This window comes from Microcaecilia unicolor, chromosome 13, assembly GCF_901765095.1.
Source record: "Microcaecilia unicolor chromosome 13, aMicUni1.1, whole genome shotgun sequence".
NCBI classification, from domain to species: Eukaryota; Metazoa; Chordata; class Amphibia; order Gymnophiona; family Siphonopidae; genus Microcaecilia; species Microcaecilia unicolor.
The window spans coordinates 89,199,101-89,215,443 of NC_044043.1; the positions used below are offsets into that span (position 1 = coordinate 89,199,101).

General features: G+C 45.9%; 1 protein-coding gene across 1 annotated transcript; it reads left to right on the forward strand.

The window, feature by feature from the left end:
• Nucleotides 1-649: 649 nt before the first annotated feature.
• On the forward strand, nucleotides 650-12,554 carry C13H1orf158 (chromosome 13 C1orf158 homolog). Its single transcript, XM_030222100.1, has 4 exons — nucleotides 650-1,091; nucleotides 7,877-7,993; nucleotides 8,856-9,030; nucleotides 11,846-12,554. The coding sequence occupies exons 1-4, from the start codon at nucleotides 993-995 to the stop codon at nucleotides 12,148-12,150; spliced, it is 696 nt and encodes a 231-aa protein (XP_030077960.1). The 5' UTR covers nucleotides 650-992; the 3' UTR covers nucleotides 12,151-12,554.
• Nucleotides 12,555-16,343: the final 3,789 nt, after the last annotated feature.

Below are 16,343 nucleotides of genomic sequence, written 5' to 3' on the forward strand. Positions count from 1 at the left end.
TATTTTGGATATCTTCAATTAAATCTCTGTCTACTTCTGTCTGTGAAGGAGGCAGTGGCGTACCAAGGGGGGGGGGGGCGGTGGGGGCGGTCCGCCCCGGGTGCATGCCGCTGGGGGGGGAGCAGAGGGAGCATGGAAATGAATGAAGCTGACCGGTGCGCGGCACCCCCCCCCCAGCAGCATGCACCCGGAGGGGGTTCTTTCGCCGGGGTGGAGTGTCCTTTCACCGGGGGGGGGGGGGGGCGCATCGGCGATCGATCCCGGGTGTCAGCCCCCCTAGGATCGCCACTGGAAGGAGGCCTGTATATCGTTCCAATGTAGGGTCCTGCAATTGTGTGGTTTTAATCTTATCTGTAACTTATAATGCCACTCCCCTTCCCCATCTTCCTACCCTGTGCTCTTTGTTATTTCTGGAGTTAGGTTTCCTATCTTTAAGATCAGTCATTCACAACCCAATCCTTGGGACACACCTAGCCAGTCAAGATTTTAGGATACCATGAATACGCATTAACTAGATTTCTATAGTAGAGGTACTGCATGCAAATTTATCTCATGCATATTTATTGTGGGTATCCTGACAAGTTGACTGACTAGGTGTGTGCTGAGGACTGGCTTGAGAACCTCTTCTACAGGGAATGAGTGTCTACTGTCCCTGGAACAACTGCACCAAGGCTGAGTTTAAAACCCTTTTTATTTCTGCCTGCCTCTTAACGCTTAGCCTTGCAAAGGGAACTCTACTGTGTTGCTGACTGTGTGAGGGGAACCCTGTTGCCTGGCATGTGTTGACAAGCATGTTCTATTTCTATGGAGACCTAACAATGGACTTCTGAGGCCGGAATGCTGGTCACTTTGCACAGAGCCGAGAGATGCGATTAGCAGTAGGTAATCATTCCACCCGTAAGCCTCAGCTATGAGCACAGCGTGAACACCCCTCACATCCCATCAGGGACAGGGACCGAGTACTCCGCAGGAGACACCCAACATCCAGAAACATGTGTAACGCACAGTCCTCCCTCGACCCCTGCTGGAGAGTAGAGAAAAGATACTCCAACAGGGTTCTCATAGGAAACTGGCTGGAAGAGAGGAAAAAGGTAAGCAAGAGAAAAACGGAGCTGAGGATTCACAGGTTAAGGTGCACGTTTTTAGGGACCTGTGTAAAAACAAACCCGAATGTACCCTTGTAAATTCTTATATGGATTTAGCTCATGCCTTTTCAGTTGGAACTCAAGGCAAGTTGCGTTCTGGTTGTACCTGCGACAGCGGAGCGGGTTAAGGGATCTTGCCAGGGTCACGAGGAGCAGCAGTAGGATTTTAGAAAAGGTGCTACTTAATATGTATATGGCAGGTATAAAGGAAGCATGTTCTGGATGTGCTTTGGGGGTCTTAGTGGTTAGAGCAGCAGGCTGACAACCAGGGAAGCCAGGTTTCAAATGCAAGTCATTTAACCCTTCATTGCCCCTTGAGCAGAAGTTGGATGAATGAAAAAAGTGTCAGTCTCCACAGTTATATCACAAATTTGACATTTTTGACATTTTAAATGTTGACCATTGATATTCCTGTCTCTTCATGTTCAAGTGTACAGTGCTGCGTACGTCTAGTAACACTATAGAAATGATAAGTAGTAGTAGTAGTCTTTGGGATTCCGGAATCTTGCTGCTCTTTGGGATTCCGCACAAAATGTTGCTACTGTGGGATTCCAGAATCTTGCTACTCTTTGTGCTTATCTCTTACTTGTCCTGTTTGTCCTAAATAGATTGTAAGCTCTGTCAAGCAGGGACTGTCTCTTCATGTTCAGTGTACAGTGCTGCGTACGTCTAGTAGCGCTTTAGAAATGATAAGTAGTAGTAGTAGTAGTTTTTAATCCTGCTCTATGAGTATCTGATGATGGGCTTAATAACTCTTTTAAATGAGACTTCCTACTAAATGTAATCCTCAGATGCATTTCCATCAAGCTTTTTTTTTTTTCAATTTATAGAAGTCTTTATTAAGCATTGTTAAGACAAAACTAAACATACTCAACTCAGCCCATTATAAAATGTAACAGTTGTGCTTAACATAACACAGAGTACATAGCTGAAGAACGCACAAGGAAATATCAATGCTATTACCAATACAGATTATACGTCAAGATTTTTTAGTTTTATTATTGTTGTATCCCCCTTATCCTAACTACCCACATCCCCCAAATCCTCCAATGAATCCCCCGCCTTTCGTCAGAACCAGTCAACTTTTATCAAGAACACACGTTCAAAAAGGGTTTCCAAACCCTTTCCCATTGAGGCAAGGTTTTCCTTTTCACTGCCATCAACCTCTCCATCTCACATATATAGCACACCTTAGTAATCCAGCCTACCAATGAGGGAACCAGTGACGATTTCCAATTCTTTGCCAAATTTATTCAGGCCGCATGCAAGGCACCCCTCACCAAGAACCACTGATACAACGTGAGGCCCTCTGGCCTTTGCCCAAGTAGAAAGACCAAAGGATGCCACTGTACAGACCTGCCCACACACACCTGAAGACGAGATTGCACCCCTTTCCAATAAGCCTTTGCTTTAGGACAAGACCACCATAAATGTCCCATGGTCCCCAGTCCCCCACAGTACCTCCAGCAACCCTCCGACACCTTAACAAACATATGATGCAACCGTGCTGGGGTAAGGTACCACCGATAAAAAACTTTAATGGCATTTTCCTTCATAGCCACCGCCCATGAGGACTTCAAAATCTCCTTCTCTAATTTCAACCAAGTCATCTCTGATAAAGTAAAATTCAATTCTTGCTCCCATTTCCTCTGATGTAAGAGGGAAGGCTTAAGACGTGTCACCAGATATGCATACAAAAAAGTAATCATCCCTCGTGTACTCCGAGAATCCACACACACCTCCTCCAGGGGGGTGTACCTCTCGCTTCAGACACCCTGCGTAAGCTGGCCCCTGTAAGAAGTGTGTCAATTGCAAATAAGTGTAACGGTCACTAGATCGAAGCCCATAGTCCTCCACTAATGTCTCGAGACTAGATCCTCTCCCAATCAAGCTTTTTTTTAATTGATTGAATGCCCAGATCTAAAATCCATAAAAGAGATCTTAAACTGGAAATGAAATAATTCTGTCCTTCTGAGATTAAGGAGCCATAAGACGCCAAGAAGTAGGTGAACTCAAAAGTATTAACCACTCACTTAGGGGCCCTTTTACTCAGCTGCGTAAGTGTCCGCACGCACCCAACTCGCGCCAAACTGGAGTAATCGCCCGACTATCACGTGGCTCTTGCAGTAATTTCATTTGCGGTGCGCGTCTGATGCGCGCACCTGAAAAATATTTTTATTTTTGGATGCGCGTAATGGACGCAGGCCGAGTGGCATTTGACGCGCATAGGTCATTACCGCCTGGATTCTTTACTGCTACGTCAATGGCTGGCAGTAAGGTCTCAGACCCAAAATGGACACACAGCAATTTTGATTTTGCTGCACGTCCATTTAATTTATTTTATTTATAACAATTTAATTTTACAAGCACTAAAATAACTTGCCAGAAATACAGACAAAATAATACAAGAATTATTTCAATCAGGTAATTCTATACTCTTCCTTAGACCACAAAATAGGGAGAGTGAAACAAGACAAGGAGATCAATTAAACAACAGTAAACAAAGAAAACGTGGTATTAACCTGATTATCCCCAGTTATTATTTATCTGAATCATTATTCCACATTGATCGTCTGGTTGGCTTCTTCAAACCCAAACGGTGTATAGTCAATTAATTTCATTGGAAACATACTTATTGTCCAATATTAGTGGAAATAATACACCTGATTTCGCTTTTTTCTCTTTTAAAACCAGAAATTATTTAACAATACAAACACTTGAGTCTCTAATCCAATTCCCACTGATTAAGGTAATCCCAGTTTCACAGGCTTCACTCCTTTTGAATAAATATACTACGAGGAATCATTTCATGCACATCCATTTTTGGCAAAAAAAGGTCTTTTTTTACAGGCGCGCTAAAAAGTGGATCGGCACGCCCAAACCCATGCCTACACTACTGCAAGCCATTTTTCAGCGTGCCTTTGTAAAAGGACCCCTTAATGTTTAGAAATGGTTTAACAATGGACCATTTTTTTTCTGTTTCACTTATGGGTGTTGCACGCTTTGGATTTACATCCTATATAATAATTCTCACCTTCAACGTTCTGACTTGCCTGGGACCGTGGCTCATTCCGAGTTGGTCTGCTAGGCTCCATAGATCAGGCTGACATCACCGTAGCCATTATGATGTCAACTTCAGAACCCGGGGGGGGGGGGGGGGGGGAAACATGCCTCACAGCTGATCCATGTCCAGAGGAGGGTCGCTGGACATGGGTGGCTGGAGGGGGGCAGGGGAGAGAGGAGGGTTGCTGGACATGGGTGGCTGGAGGGGGGGCAGGGGAGAAAGGAGGGTCGCTGGACATGGGTGGCTGCAGGGGGGCAGGGGAGAGAGGAGGGTCACTGGACATGGGTGGCAGGAGGGGGGGCAGGGGAGAGAGGAGGTTCGCTGGACATGGGTGGCTGCAGGGGGGCAGGGGAGAGAGGAGGGTCGCTGGACATGGATGGCTGCAGGGGGGCAGGGGGTCGCTGGACATGGGTGGCTGCAGGGGGGCAGGGGTTGCTGGACACGGGTGGCTGCAGGGGGGCAGGGGAGAGAGGAGGGTCACTGGACATGGGTGGCTGCAGGGGAGGTTAGGGGGTTGCTGGACATGGGTAACAGGAGGGGGGGCAGGGGAGAGAGGAGGTTCGCTGGACATGGGTGGCTGCAGGGGAGCTGAGGAAAACCTTGCTAGCGCCCGTTTAATTTGTGTCAGAAACAGGCCTTTTTTACTAGTATATTATATTTCATATATTTATATTTTTAAAGATAAAGACTTTTTTCAGTCATGACACAGCGTTTTTGCCGAAACTCTGGCCACAGTCGATGTGAATAAATGTCTACAAGTTGAGAAGCACTATTTCATTAAAGCTAAGGTTACTTTTTTGTTTTTTCTTTTTGGAGTCACTGAGGGGTCTATTACTTAGGCTCGCTGGTGTTTTTAGCGTGCTTTAAAAATAGGCACGCGCTAAACACTAAAGACGCCCATAGGAATACATTGGTGTCTCTAGTGTTTAGCACGCACCTGCTTTTAGCGCACGCCTTAGTAAAAGACCTGCTATGTTTTGGTCCCCTGGATTGGAAAAAAAATGAAGTTTTAGTGATCTTTTTCTGAAAAGGGTTTTTTATGCCGATGAGGAGTTTAACCCCACTAGCGATTCCTTCACCTTTTACAAAAGAAAAAATTGGGTGGTGGAGGGGGAACTGAGGCTTTTTCCCTTTTCAAGAATTTTTTTCTGATCGTACTTCATTTATATATTATCATAGTAGATGAGGGCAGAAAAAGACCTGCATGGTCCATCCAGTCTGCCCAACAAGATAAATTCATATGTGTAACCTTGATTTGTACCTGTCTTTTTCAGGGCACAGACCATATAAGTCTGCCCAGCAGGATTCCCCTCCTCCCAACCACCAGTCCCGCTTCCCATCACCGGCAGTTGTCAGATGAGCTCATTTTCAAAGCACTTAGACTTACAACGTTTCTAAGTGCTTTGAAAATGCGCCTAAAAATACTTTTGCCAATTTATTTTGTGAATGCGTTTTGCAGTGTTGTGTGGGCATAAAAGTACATTCATTTTTAACTCTTGTAAGTCTATTTTTTAAGGAAAAAGAGCAACAGAACATATCCAGGTCAAGGATTTAATACCACTGAGGTTGTAAGTAGAACCTGACCCAGCTGGCTCAGCTCAGTTACATAAGAACATGAGTAGCCATACTTGGTCAGACCAATGGTCCATCTAGCCCAGTATCCTGTCTTCCAAACATTGGCCAAGCCAGGTCACAAGTACCTGGCAGAAACCCAAATCGTGGCAACATTCCATACTACAAAACCCAGGGCAAGCAGTGGCTTCCCCATGTCGTCTCAATAGCAGACTACGGATTTTTCCTCAGGAATTTGTCCAAACCTTTTTTAAACCCAGATACGCTAACCACTGTTACCACATCCTCCGGAAAACAGTTCCAGAGCTTAACTATTCGTTAAATAGCTACTCGTTAAATAACGGAGACCAGAAGACCCTGAGGCAGGTCACCGAAACGTTGGCCATCGTAGGTCTTGATCAGAACTCAAGGTGGCAGAAGGACCCGCATGTGAAGAACTAATAGACAAGCTGAGGAGCAATAGACAAGCTAAGTAATTTGAGAGATTCACAAAATTACGAAATCATAAAACTGTGTCTAAATATTTAAAGCGAAGAGGTTTTTGGCCGATGATGAAGCAGTCCAGCCCCCGAAGCTAAAAAATTGAGCTGGGGGCTTCTCGAGGCCTTTTCCTCTATAACACGGACAGTGCTCAAGCATTGAATGTTTTAGCTTGACACACCGTACTTCTATATATAGATTCTCCTATTTTTCTAGATATTAACGCCAGAAATGCCACGCGCAGTAGGAAATAAAAAAAGAATTTGTCCCGGCAGTTTGGGTGCGCGCCAAATCTGAAATTACCACCAGGGGGTTGCGCCAGCCTGGCAGTAGTCTCATTTTGGCACGCACTGCACATGTGGAGAACCTACCGCGCCTTTGTAAAAGGGCTGCTGAATATCCAAGGCCAGTCAGTTTGTGGTTTGTGAGGCCTGCACCCAACTTATGCATCCAGCTTCTCCTACATCAGCACACAACTGTGGAACGCACTACCAAAAGCTGTGAAAACAACGTACAGCCACCTAAAACTTCTGGAAATCAGTAAAAACCAACCTGTTCAAAAAGGCATGCCCCTTCGAGGCACCCTGTCAAAAGAAACCGGTCAAAAGAAACCAGACAAAAAAGTTCCAAACAAAAAAGGATCCCGACATAAAAGACCCTGACAAAATAGACTCCTAACAAAAGGGTCTGATGAAATAGATTTACTGAGAAAGTCCATGGCTTGTCACTTGAAAGTCCTGGCACCTGCCTAGGGCTTGACTTCACTATCCACACTTGGTATCTAGTGAGAATTATAAATCTGCTTCAGAACATAATCCAGCTTGACTAAGGAGGTTTCCCTGCCCTGTTTTGTGTAGAGTCTATTTTGTCTTGGGGTTTTTTGGGGAGTTTTTTTTTGTCATGGTCTGTTTTGTTGGGTTTTTTTGTCGTTTCTTTTTTGTCATGGTCTATTATATCGGGGTGCCCCCTTCGACCCAACCTAAATGCCTAAACCTGGCAACACACCGAAACCAAACCCGGAAACAGACATTGCATAACTCTTCCTCTCTACGATCCCCCAATGTGTCTATAACACATGAACCTATTCGACCACAATAACTCTTTGTATTTGTTTCTCTGCTGGAGATGGCGAACGCCTCTATGGTACTATGTAAGCCACATTGAGCCTGCAAATAGGTGGGAAAATGTGGGATACAAATGTAACAAATAAATAAATAAATAAATAAATGTAAACTGCATTTGCAACTCTGGAGACTACTTGGCCTGAGTAAACCTTGCTTTTATGGCTCACCTCCTTCTAAGGTCGCCAACTTGATCCAGATTTGCCTGACAGAGTTAATGTAGTCCTGGATTTACCCCCATTGCAGCAGGGACTTGCAGTCTTGTCTTCCTGAGAGAATACAATGGAGAAATCAGAAATGCAAGTCCCTGTATGCAGTTGGCTAAACCCAAAACTGGATCAAACCGACTCTGGATCCAGTTGGCAACCTTACCCTCTTGCAGTGACTTTTGTTTGTGTGTGTCATCATGGCTGTGTTCCAGCATATTTGGGTCACTTCTAAAATATTACAGCTGTTTGACTCAATGAATTGTCTTTTGCTGGTTTTCTCTTCAGTTCAAAAGAAACCTCTACCCCACCAGCAAAAGCTGTCAGGGGATAGACTTCGTTGTACCCTTTTCAGATGGCAGACCAGATCTGATACTAGGAAGAGCTTTCAAGAAGAAGAATGAGGTGAGAAAGGAGTTACTGACTGCTCCCCCTTCTCTGCTTCTCTCTTTGTGTCATGTGCTCCCGGCCTATCTCAAACCTCACCATTTCACCCACTGGAATTTTAAGAATTAAGTTCTTTTGGGGGTCTGGAACAGCTGGCTGAACGTATGGACCAGGTGAGGCACTGGAGATAAAGGACACCACAATCCTGGTCTGCCATCTCTCTCTCTTTTCCTACAGGCAGGGGAGGGGGGAGGGATGCTGGACAAGGATTTTGGTGCTCTATAAGTACATACGTATTGCCATACTGGGAAAGACCAAAGGTCCATCGAGCCCAGCATCCTGTTTCCAACAGTGGCCAATCCAGGTCACAAGTACCCAGCAAGATCCCCAAAATGTACAAAACATGTTATACTGCTTATCCCAGAAATAGTGGATTTTCCCCAAATGTCACCAGTAGGTGTAGGGAGGAGAACTTGAGAGAGAGTGAGAGATGACAGCTTGTGGGTGGAAGGGTGGAGGGGAGGCACCAATGCAAAAGTTGGCTCAGGGCACTGCCGTCAATTGAGCCGGCCTTGCATTTAGCTCACGCCTTTTTCTAAGGGGAGTTATATTCAGGTATAAGGGATATTTTTCTGTCCCTGGAGGGCTCACAATCTTAGCTTGTACCTGAGGCAATGGAGGGTTAAGTCACAAGGAGCCACAGTAGGATCTGAACTAGCTCTCAGCTCACTGCTCTCTGCTGTAACCATTAGACCACTCCTCCCTATAAACTCCCTGTTATAGATTCTCCCCCAAAATATCTTGTTGGATTTGTGAACAGGTCTGAATCTTCACTATTATTTGATACACTTGATTTTTTTATATGCTTTTTTTATTCCAGGGCCTTCCAAAACAGCTCTTGCTTTCACACCATGGGGAACTCAACCACAAACACTTGGTGTCAGTGTACGATGACCATTATATGAGACATGGCAACTCCTCATTGCCTCCTCTTCGCAAATTTAATGGCAACAAATTAGCTTGGCTACCTGAAAAATCAGATTACCCCATTGACGGTACGTTAACATTCTTTCCTCTTAAAAAACAAAAGGTCCCATCCATATTAACCAAACTTCTTAGGCTGGCTGGGAAGCTCAGTGGAACGTGTTGTGTGGAAGACATGGACTTGATTCCCAGGTCAACCAGAAGCTAAATAGGCAAATATTCAACGCCTCTGAGGGGGAAGGGGGAAGAGGGAATCTCAACCACGGGTGACAGCAATTAACTAGGGTCCATATTACCAGGTTGCAAGAGGGACAGAATTCTGGCCCTAGCAGTTGCTATGGTGGTTGGACTGAATAAGTTGAAGATACATCAATATAGCCGAAAAACACCAGATAGTTGCAACTGAAGCTTCTCAGTGCCATAGCACAGTAGAGATCCCTTCCTACTGAGCTGAAAGCCCAAAAGAGCAGGAGAAAATGCCAGACCAAAAACCATCTGTGTGCCCAAAGGCTCACCCCTTGGTGCATGCACTAAAAGGAAAGGAAATTTCGAGAATTGATCATGGCTCAGTAACTATGTAGGAGACCATTTTTAAATCCCTCAGGTAGTCAGTACTCAAACATGGAGTTCTGTTCACGTTACTCAGAGAATCTCCAGGTACCCTGTGTGTTTCATTCAACAAAAAAATACATACAGTCTACTTCAAATAATAGAACTCCACTCTTGTGCATGGCTCGACATCCCTCAACTTGCTAAGAACATGGCGTTTCCACAGATCCTTGGGTAAGTCTTGATGACCAATCTGGTTGTGCAGTGGCAGGACTGAAGGCATAGTCTCAGTCATTATGTACACCCTCTTAGCATACTCAGCCTTAAAATTAGGGGTGTGCAGGGGGGATTTGTCTTATTGTTTGAGCCTTGATTTTGTTTCATTTTTATGCGCTTGCCAATAGCACACACTGCAACAAAAACCCAAGTAACAAGCACCAGTCACCCACTGCAAAAAAAAATGTGTCTCACACTTTAGAGAATACCTCTCCCCATTGTTTTCTTCCTTTTCTGTGGTTCTGTTGGGTAGGATCAGGGCTTTGTTTTGAGAGGGTACTTGGGGGTACTGAGTACCGGCACCTTTTCCATTGTCTGCTAAAATTGACCCATGGACCCCAAGTTTTAATGAAAGAGCTCAGGCTCTACACACCGATTCTGCCTTGTCATAGATTCTGTGACTGGTTGCAGGGGGCCTGGCTATTGTGGGGTGGGTCCCTCAGTGATCACCCCACTCCTGAAGGGTGGCCTGGCATTTGAGTTCTGGCACCTTTTTCGCTAGAAAAAATACGCATTGGATATGAGTGATCCTCAGTTGTTCCTGTCCTGCTGGTGCTGCATTCTAAGATTTATACAATGATTTTTTAAAATAATGCCATCTGCAAAAAAAAAAAAAAAAAATCACAACCAAAACAACCCTCCACCAAATGATTAAATCAGTCTTGAACATATCCTTTTTCCAACTTCCATTTGTTGGTTGTTCTTAAACTATGGTGGCGATCGTCTCAATCCAGCACCTGTTTACACGTGGTTTGCAAAGTTTTATTGTGCCTGAATAATTGCTGTTTTCTATCTGACTCCGTGGCGTTCCTTTCTAATTGATTTCATGGAATTTATTTGTAAACCGCTGCGATCTGTTTGCCAGTGACAACAGTATATCAAGCCTGCGATAGAGTCAATTAAAGTAATTATCAAGCCCACATCAGAGTGTATTATTTCAGGTTTTATATAGCATTCTTCTGAGGGTACCTTACAATATTGGGAGTCTCTAGTGTAAATAGCAGAAAGGAAAAAATCAGAGAGGGAAGTTGAAGCTGAGGACAGACAAGTTGAAAATAAACGGGGTTTAAGTGACAGTGGAACATGGTAGACTGAAAAGAGGCCTCCTAGACATCAGAACCTAGAACCCAGAAGCGAGAGAGCACAGATTAAGAAGTGGAATGGAGAACAAAAAGATATCTGGCTAGGAACAATAATACAGGGAGGATCAGTAAGACGATAGTGGTGGTTGGGAGGCGGGGATAGTGCTGGGCAGACTTGTACAGTCTGTGCCAGAGCCGGTGGTGGGAAGCGGGACTGGTGGTTGGGAGGCGGGGATAGTGCTGGGCAGATTTGTACGGTCTGTGCCAGAGCCGGTGGTTGGGAGGCAGGGCTGGTGGTTGGGAGGTGAGGATAGTGCTGGGCAGACTTATACGGTCTGAGCCAGAGATGGAGGTTGGGAGGCGGGGCTGGTGGTGGGGAGGTAAGGATAGTGCTGGGCAGACTTATACGGTCTGTGCCTGTGCCAGAGCCGGTGGTTGGGAGGAGGGGCTGGTGGTTGGGAGGCGGGGATAGTGCTGGGCAGACTTGTACGGTCTGTGCCAGAGCCGGTGGTTGGGAGGCAGGGCTGCTGGTTGGGAGGCGAGGATAGTGCTGGGCAGACTTATACAGTCTGTGCCCTGAAGAGCACAGGTACAAATCAAAGTAGGGTATACACAAAAAGCAGCAAATATGAGTTATCTTGTTGGGCAGACTGGATGGACCGTGCAGGTCTTTTTCTGCCGTCATCTAATATGTTAATATGTCAGATTGACCAATGAGAATGCTGTTACAATAGCCCCGTCAGGAGAAGATGGTATGAAGCAGGTTACTGCACACATTGATAAATTGAGAGAAAAGTATTTGATAAATTATTAAAAAGTTAATAACAGCAAAAAGCTACAAAAAGATGAATAGAGAGAGAGAGAGAGAGAGAGAGAGAAACTCGGACAAGCTGAGTCAATGGGAAGAAGAGAATTTAGCACATGACTGATATCTACTTATTGCATGTGTGTGACACTAAGAGAATGCTTTTCCTTTCAGAGCCTCCTACCAACTATGGCCTCCTAGAGTTCAAAAGGAAAACATGGCAAGATGAAAAATCGGTAGACCTACGGAGTGTTTACACTGTTTCCTATGTACAGCCCCCACCTTCTGCTTTTGCTGCCATCCGATATGCGGTCGCTCCTCGGGCACTCTCCAGCAGTCTACATCAGCACAACAACCTGAACAAGAACCTGAACCTCAAAGACCAAAAACAGCTGCAGGTCCCTGATCAAAGGGTGGGCGCAACTATGGCATCCTTAGTGGTAGTTACCCCACCAGAAAATAACTCTATGGGACCATAGAGTAACCCTACGGTCCTCATTTACACTTCTCGCCAAATGAGTTAGGAATGTGCGTTTCAGACCCGTTGACTACTGCAAAAGTACATTTCCCCCACTCATCTATGAATGCATTTACAGACTGCTTGAAACTGGATCCGATATACGGGGGAGAAGGATAAGTGAGGACTGCCCACCTTGCTGGCTTGCCCTGGTGATTTGCTGGAACTAGTCATTGCGTATTCTTTTGGCCGCGATCTCCTGTTTATAGCCATGAGTTGGCAACTGTGTAGTGAAACGTACTCTCATACAGTGCTAACATTACAGAGAGCATCCATCTGGTTCCAGGTGGCTTCTTGATGTCTCATGATTTGACATGTTATCAGGAGATGATTGTGGAGACATCTGAAGAACAATAAAGTTCCAACTGGTGGCAGCATGTGGCTGTGAAGGTTGATTTTCTTTCAGGGGCACAGTTTGTCGGTCCTTGAGCAGTTTCCATGGTGGCTCTGGATGGTTATTTGAAGAATAATTATCGTACACAATGAAAAGTGTGATAGTATTCACAAGAGACCACATGCCTTTCCCAAACCACAGAACATATTAATTCTTTGCATGATATATTAGAGTCATGCCTTCCTGTCGTATGTACTAGTACCAAATGTTTTCCCGTAAAGTGCGCGTCACACTGACTGTAACAAGCAAGAAGTGATTTATATGAGGCTTGCCATAACTCAGTAATTCCCACAGGAAGGAAGCAATTGTACAACTGGGTGCCTGCATATAGGCTCCCCAAGGATGCATGGTAGGAGTCTGTTCTGTACCAGAACCTAGGCACACAGCCAATTTAACAGCAGGGCCAGTGAGGCACTGACTCGTGATGTACTGCATTAAGGGTGCCACAATGCCCTGTCAGCTGCCAAGGACGTGACCACGTCAAGAAGGGCTGGACCAACCCAGTAAGTGTGAGGTGCATGCCAGGAGGACGCCCAAGACTGCCTAAGCACTGCTGCTACCTATTGAGCCAGCCCCGTGGCAGAAATCAAACAATCTGCAGTACTAAACACAGGGGAGCCATTGAGCCAATGTCCTTGCTAAGGCCTTGCTGGTCCCTCCCCTTCTGACGTTTATGGAACACATCAGAGGGGGTGGGATCAGCAGAGCCTTTGAAAGTACATGGGCTCGAAGACTCCCCAGTTTGATTGCTGCTGTGGACCCAGAGGGACAGCAGTGACAGAGGTGGCAGAGATGGCTGTGGCCACAGCAGAAGTGAGGGAGGGAGCTTTAAATTTTGAGGTAAATGCTGGGAGGGAGAGAAGATGATGATGAATGGGTGGGTGAGATAGAAAAGGTGATGCTGGATAGGTAGGGGAGGGGAGGAAAGTAAGAATGCAATGCTGGACTAGGTGAGGAAAGACGGCAATGTTGGACTAAGGAGGGAGGGGAGAGAGAGGGATGAAGCTGAATGAGTGTGTGTGTGTGGGGGGGGGGGGGGGGAAAGAAGAGGAAATGCTAGACAGGTGGATGGGTGAGTGAGAACAGAGAAGGGACAATGCTGGATGGGTGGTTGGGAGAGAGGAATGATACTGAACAGGTGGGAAGGGAAGGAAAGAGACGGGTTATGCTGGACCAGGAGGGAGGGGGAGGATGCTGGACAGGTGGGTGGAAGGGAGGGAGGAGAGAAGGTGTGATGCTGGACCTGGGGGGTTGGGAAGCTGGCTGGTTGGGAGACAATTGGGCTCATTTTTGAAAGAGAAGGACGCCAATCTTTCGACATAAATCGGAAGATGGGTATCCTTCTCACAGGGTCGTCCAAATCGGTATAATCGAAAGCCGATTTTGGACGTCCCTAACTGCTTTCCGTCACAGGGATGGCCAAAGTTCAAGGGGGCGTATCAGAGGCGTAGTGAAGGCGGGACTTGGGCGTGCCTAACACTAGGACGTCCTCGACCCATAATCAAAATAAACAAGGACGTCCCTGACGAACACTTGGACGACTTTACCTGGTTGTGTTTTTCTTACAACCAAGGCACAAAAAGCCTACATGACCAGATGACCACCGGAGAGAATCAGGGATAACCTCCCCTTACTCCCCCAGTAGTCACTAACCCCCTACCACCCTCAGAAAATATCTTTCAAAATATTGATTGCCAGCCTCTATGCCAGCCTCAGATGTCATACTCAGGTCCATCACAGCAGTATGCAGGTCCCTGGAGCAGTTTTAGTGGGTGCAGTGCACTTCAGGCAGGCGGACCCAGGCCCATCCCCCCCTACCTGTTATGTTTGTGAAGGAAACAGCGAGCCCTCCAAAACCCACCACAAACCCACTGTACCCACATCTAGGTGCCCCCTTCACCCGTAAGAGCTATGGTAGTGGTGTACAGTTGTGGGTAGTGGGTTTTAGGGGGGGGGGGGTTGGGGGGCTGCAGTGCCCCCTAGGGTGCCTGGTTGGTGTCCTGGCATGTCAGGGGGACCAGTGCTCTACAAATGCTGGCTCCTCCCATGACCAAATGGTTTGCATTTGGTCGTTTCTCAGATGGACGCCCTTGGTTTCCATTATCACCAAAAATCAGAAATGATCAAGTCTAGGGATGACCATCTCTAAGGACGACCAAATTTCAGGATTTGGGCGTCCCTGACCATATTATCGAAACGAAAGATGGACATCCATCTTGTTTCGAAAATACGATATTCCCCACCCCTGGATGGGGACATTTTGCGAGGACGTCTTCATCAAAACTTGGACGTCCCTTTCGAAAATGCGTGAGTGGGCTGGCTACCTGGAAGGAAGCTGTGGGGGAGGGAGGACACCCAATGCAAAAGTTGGCTCAGAATGCCATAGTTCCTTGAGCTGGCCCTGTCTGGGTGCCCAAGTTCTGTTATAGAATACTAGCCTAACCCAGTATTGGTACATTTAACATTTATGTGCCCCTCATTTAGACCAGCCATACATCTGGCATAAGTGTGGGTACTTAAGTGTGACATGGCCCCACCAATGTCTCACCCATGCTCTACCCATGACTATGGCCCTCTTGTAAATATTCACCATGTAAGAGGAGTGAGTATTTGTAGGATAGCACTTAGGCATCCTGCTGGCACTTTCATGGATAAGTTTCCACTTAGGTGTGCAAGTGCTCAAATACTGACATTTATGTGCACAAGGGTCTCGAAAATGCGGGAATTGTCTTTTAAATATATAACTTACCTTGCAGTCAACCCCACAAACTGCATTATTTTTCCTTCCTGGGAGCATCAGGCATCTTAAAGGGCCAGTGGGTTTCTCATAGTTATGAACACTCAACATCCCTGCCAACAAAGGCCCCCCTACCCCTTGGAAAAAACCCTTTCTGCCCTACGTGCCCCCACCCCACCCTTTACCGTGCGTATCCCTGGCATCTAGTAGAGTGTTATAGGAGAGATCTCCAGTTGCAACTTCCCTCTAGTCGCCTGGATGAAAATGGTACCAATCAACCCTTAGCAGTAGTCTCGTAGAGGGGTCAAGTGATGCCCTAGTGTTCCCAGGGAGGTATTATAATGCCAGCTCAAAACAGGAGCTATTTTTCCACGAATAATACAATTTGCAAAGTTAAACAGAGCTGAGTTATTCAATATGCACAATAATGAAGAGTGGTAAGATAAAATAATGCACAATTTTCCCTTGCATTGTTTGGCAAAAACTGTGCATTCTTTTCTTAATGCATGTCTACCTCCCTTAATGACCCCCCAGATTTGCCAGGACCCTCCTTCACCCACTGCTACTCTACACCTGCTATGTCTTCCAAACTATTGGGGTGGCTTGGGCCCTGCTGCTGTCCATTGATAGGGGCATCAGAATCATCTCTTCCCTAGGTCTGCGTGGAATCACAATCCTTGCTTCTTCCTGTATTAAACAGGAAGCCCTCGTGGAAGGAAGCAATGTTGTTATTATGCCACTTAACAATACTCGTGGCTCAAGTATCATGCATAAGTCAAATATTACAAAGGTACTGTCCAGAACAACAATTATGCCAAAAATTATTTTTGTTGAGTTTAGGAGACCTCAGTCAATCGAAGATGGAGGGCATTCTGTGGTTCAAGCCACCGCTCTCCTATTCGTCACCGGTCTCTCCCCCCCAAAGTTTTGTTTTTGTTTTGACTTTTGTTTTAACTTTTTCTCCTTGTGTTTCATATAGAAGTCTCATATACAAAAACCACGTAAATGCAAAATACTTGTCAAC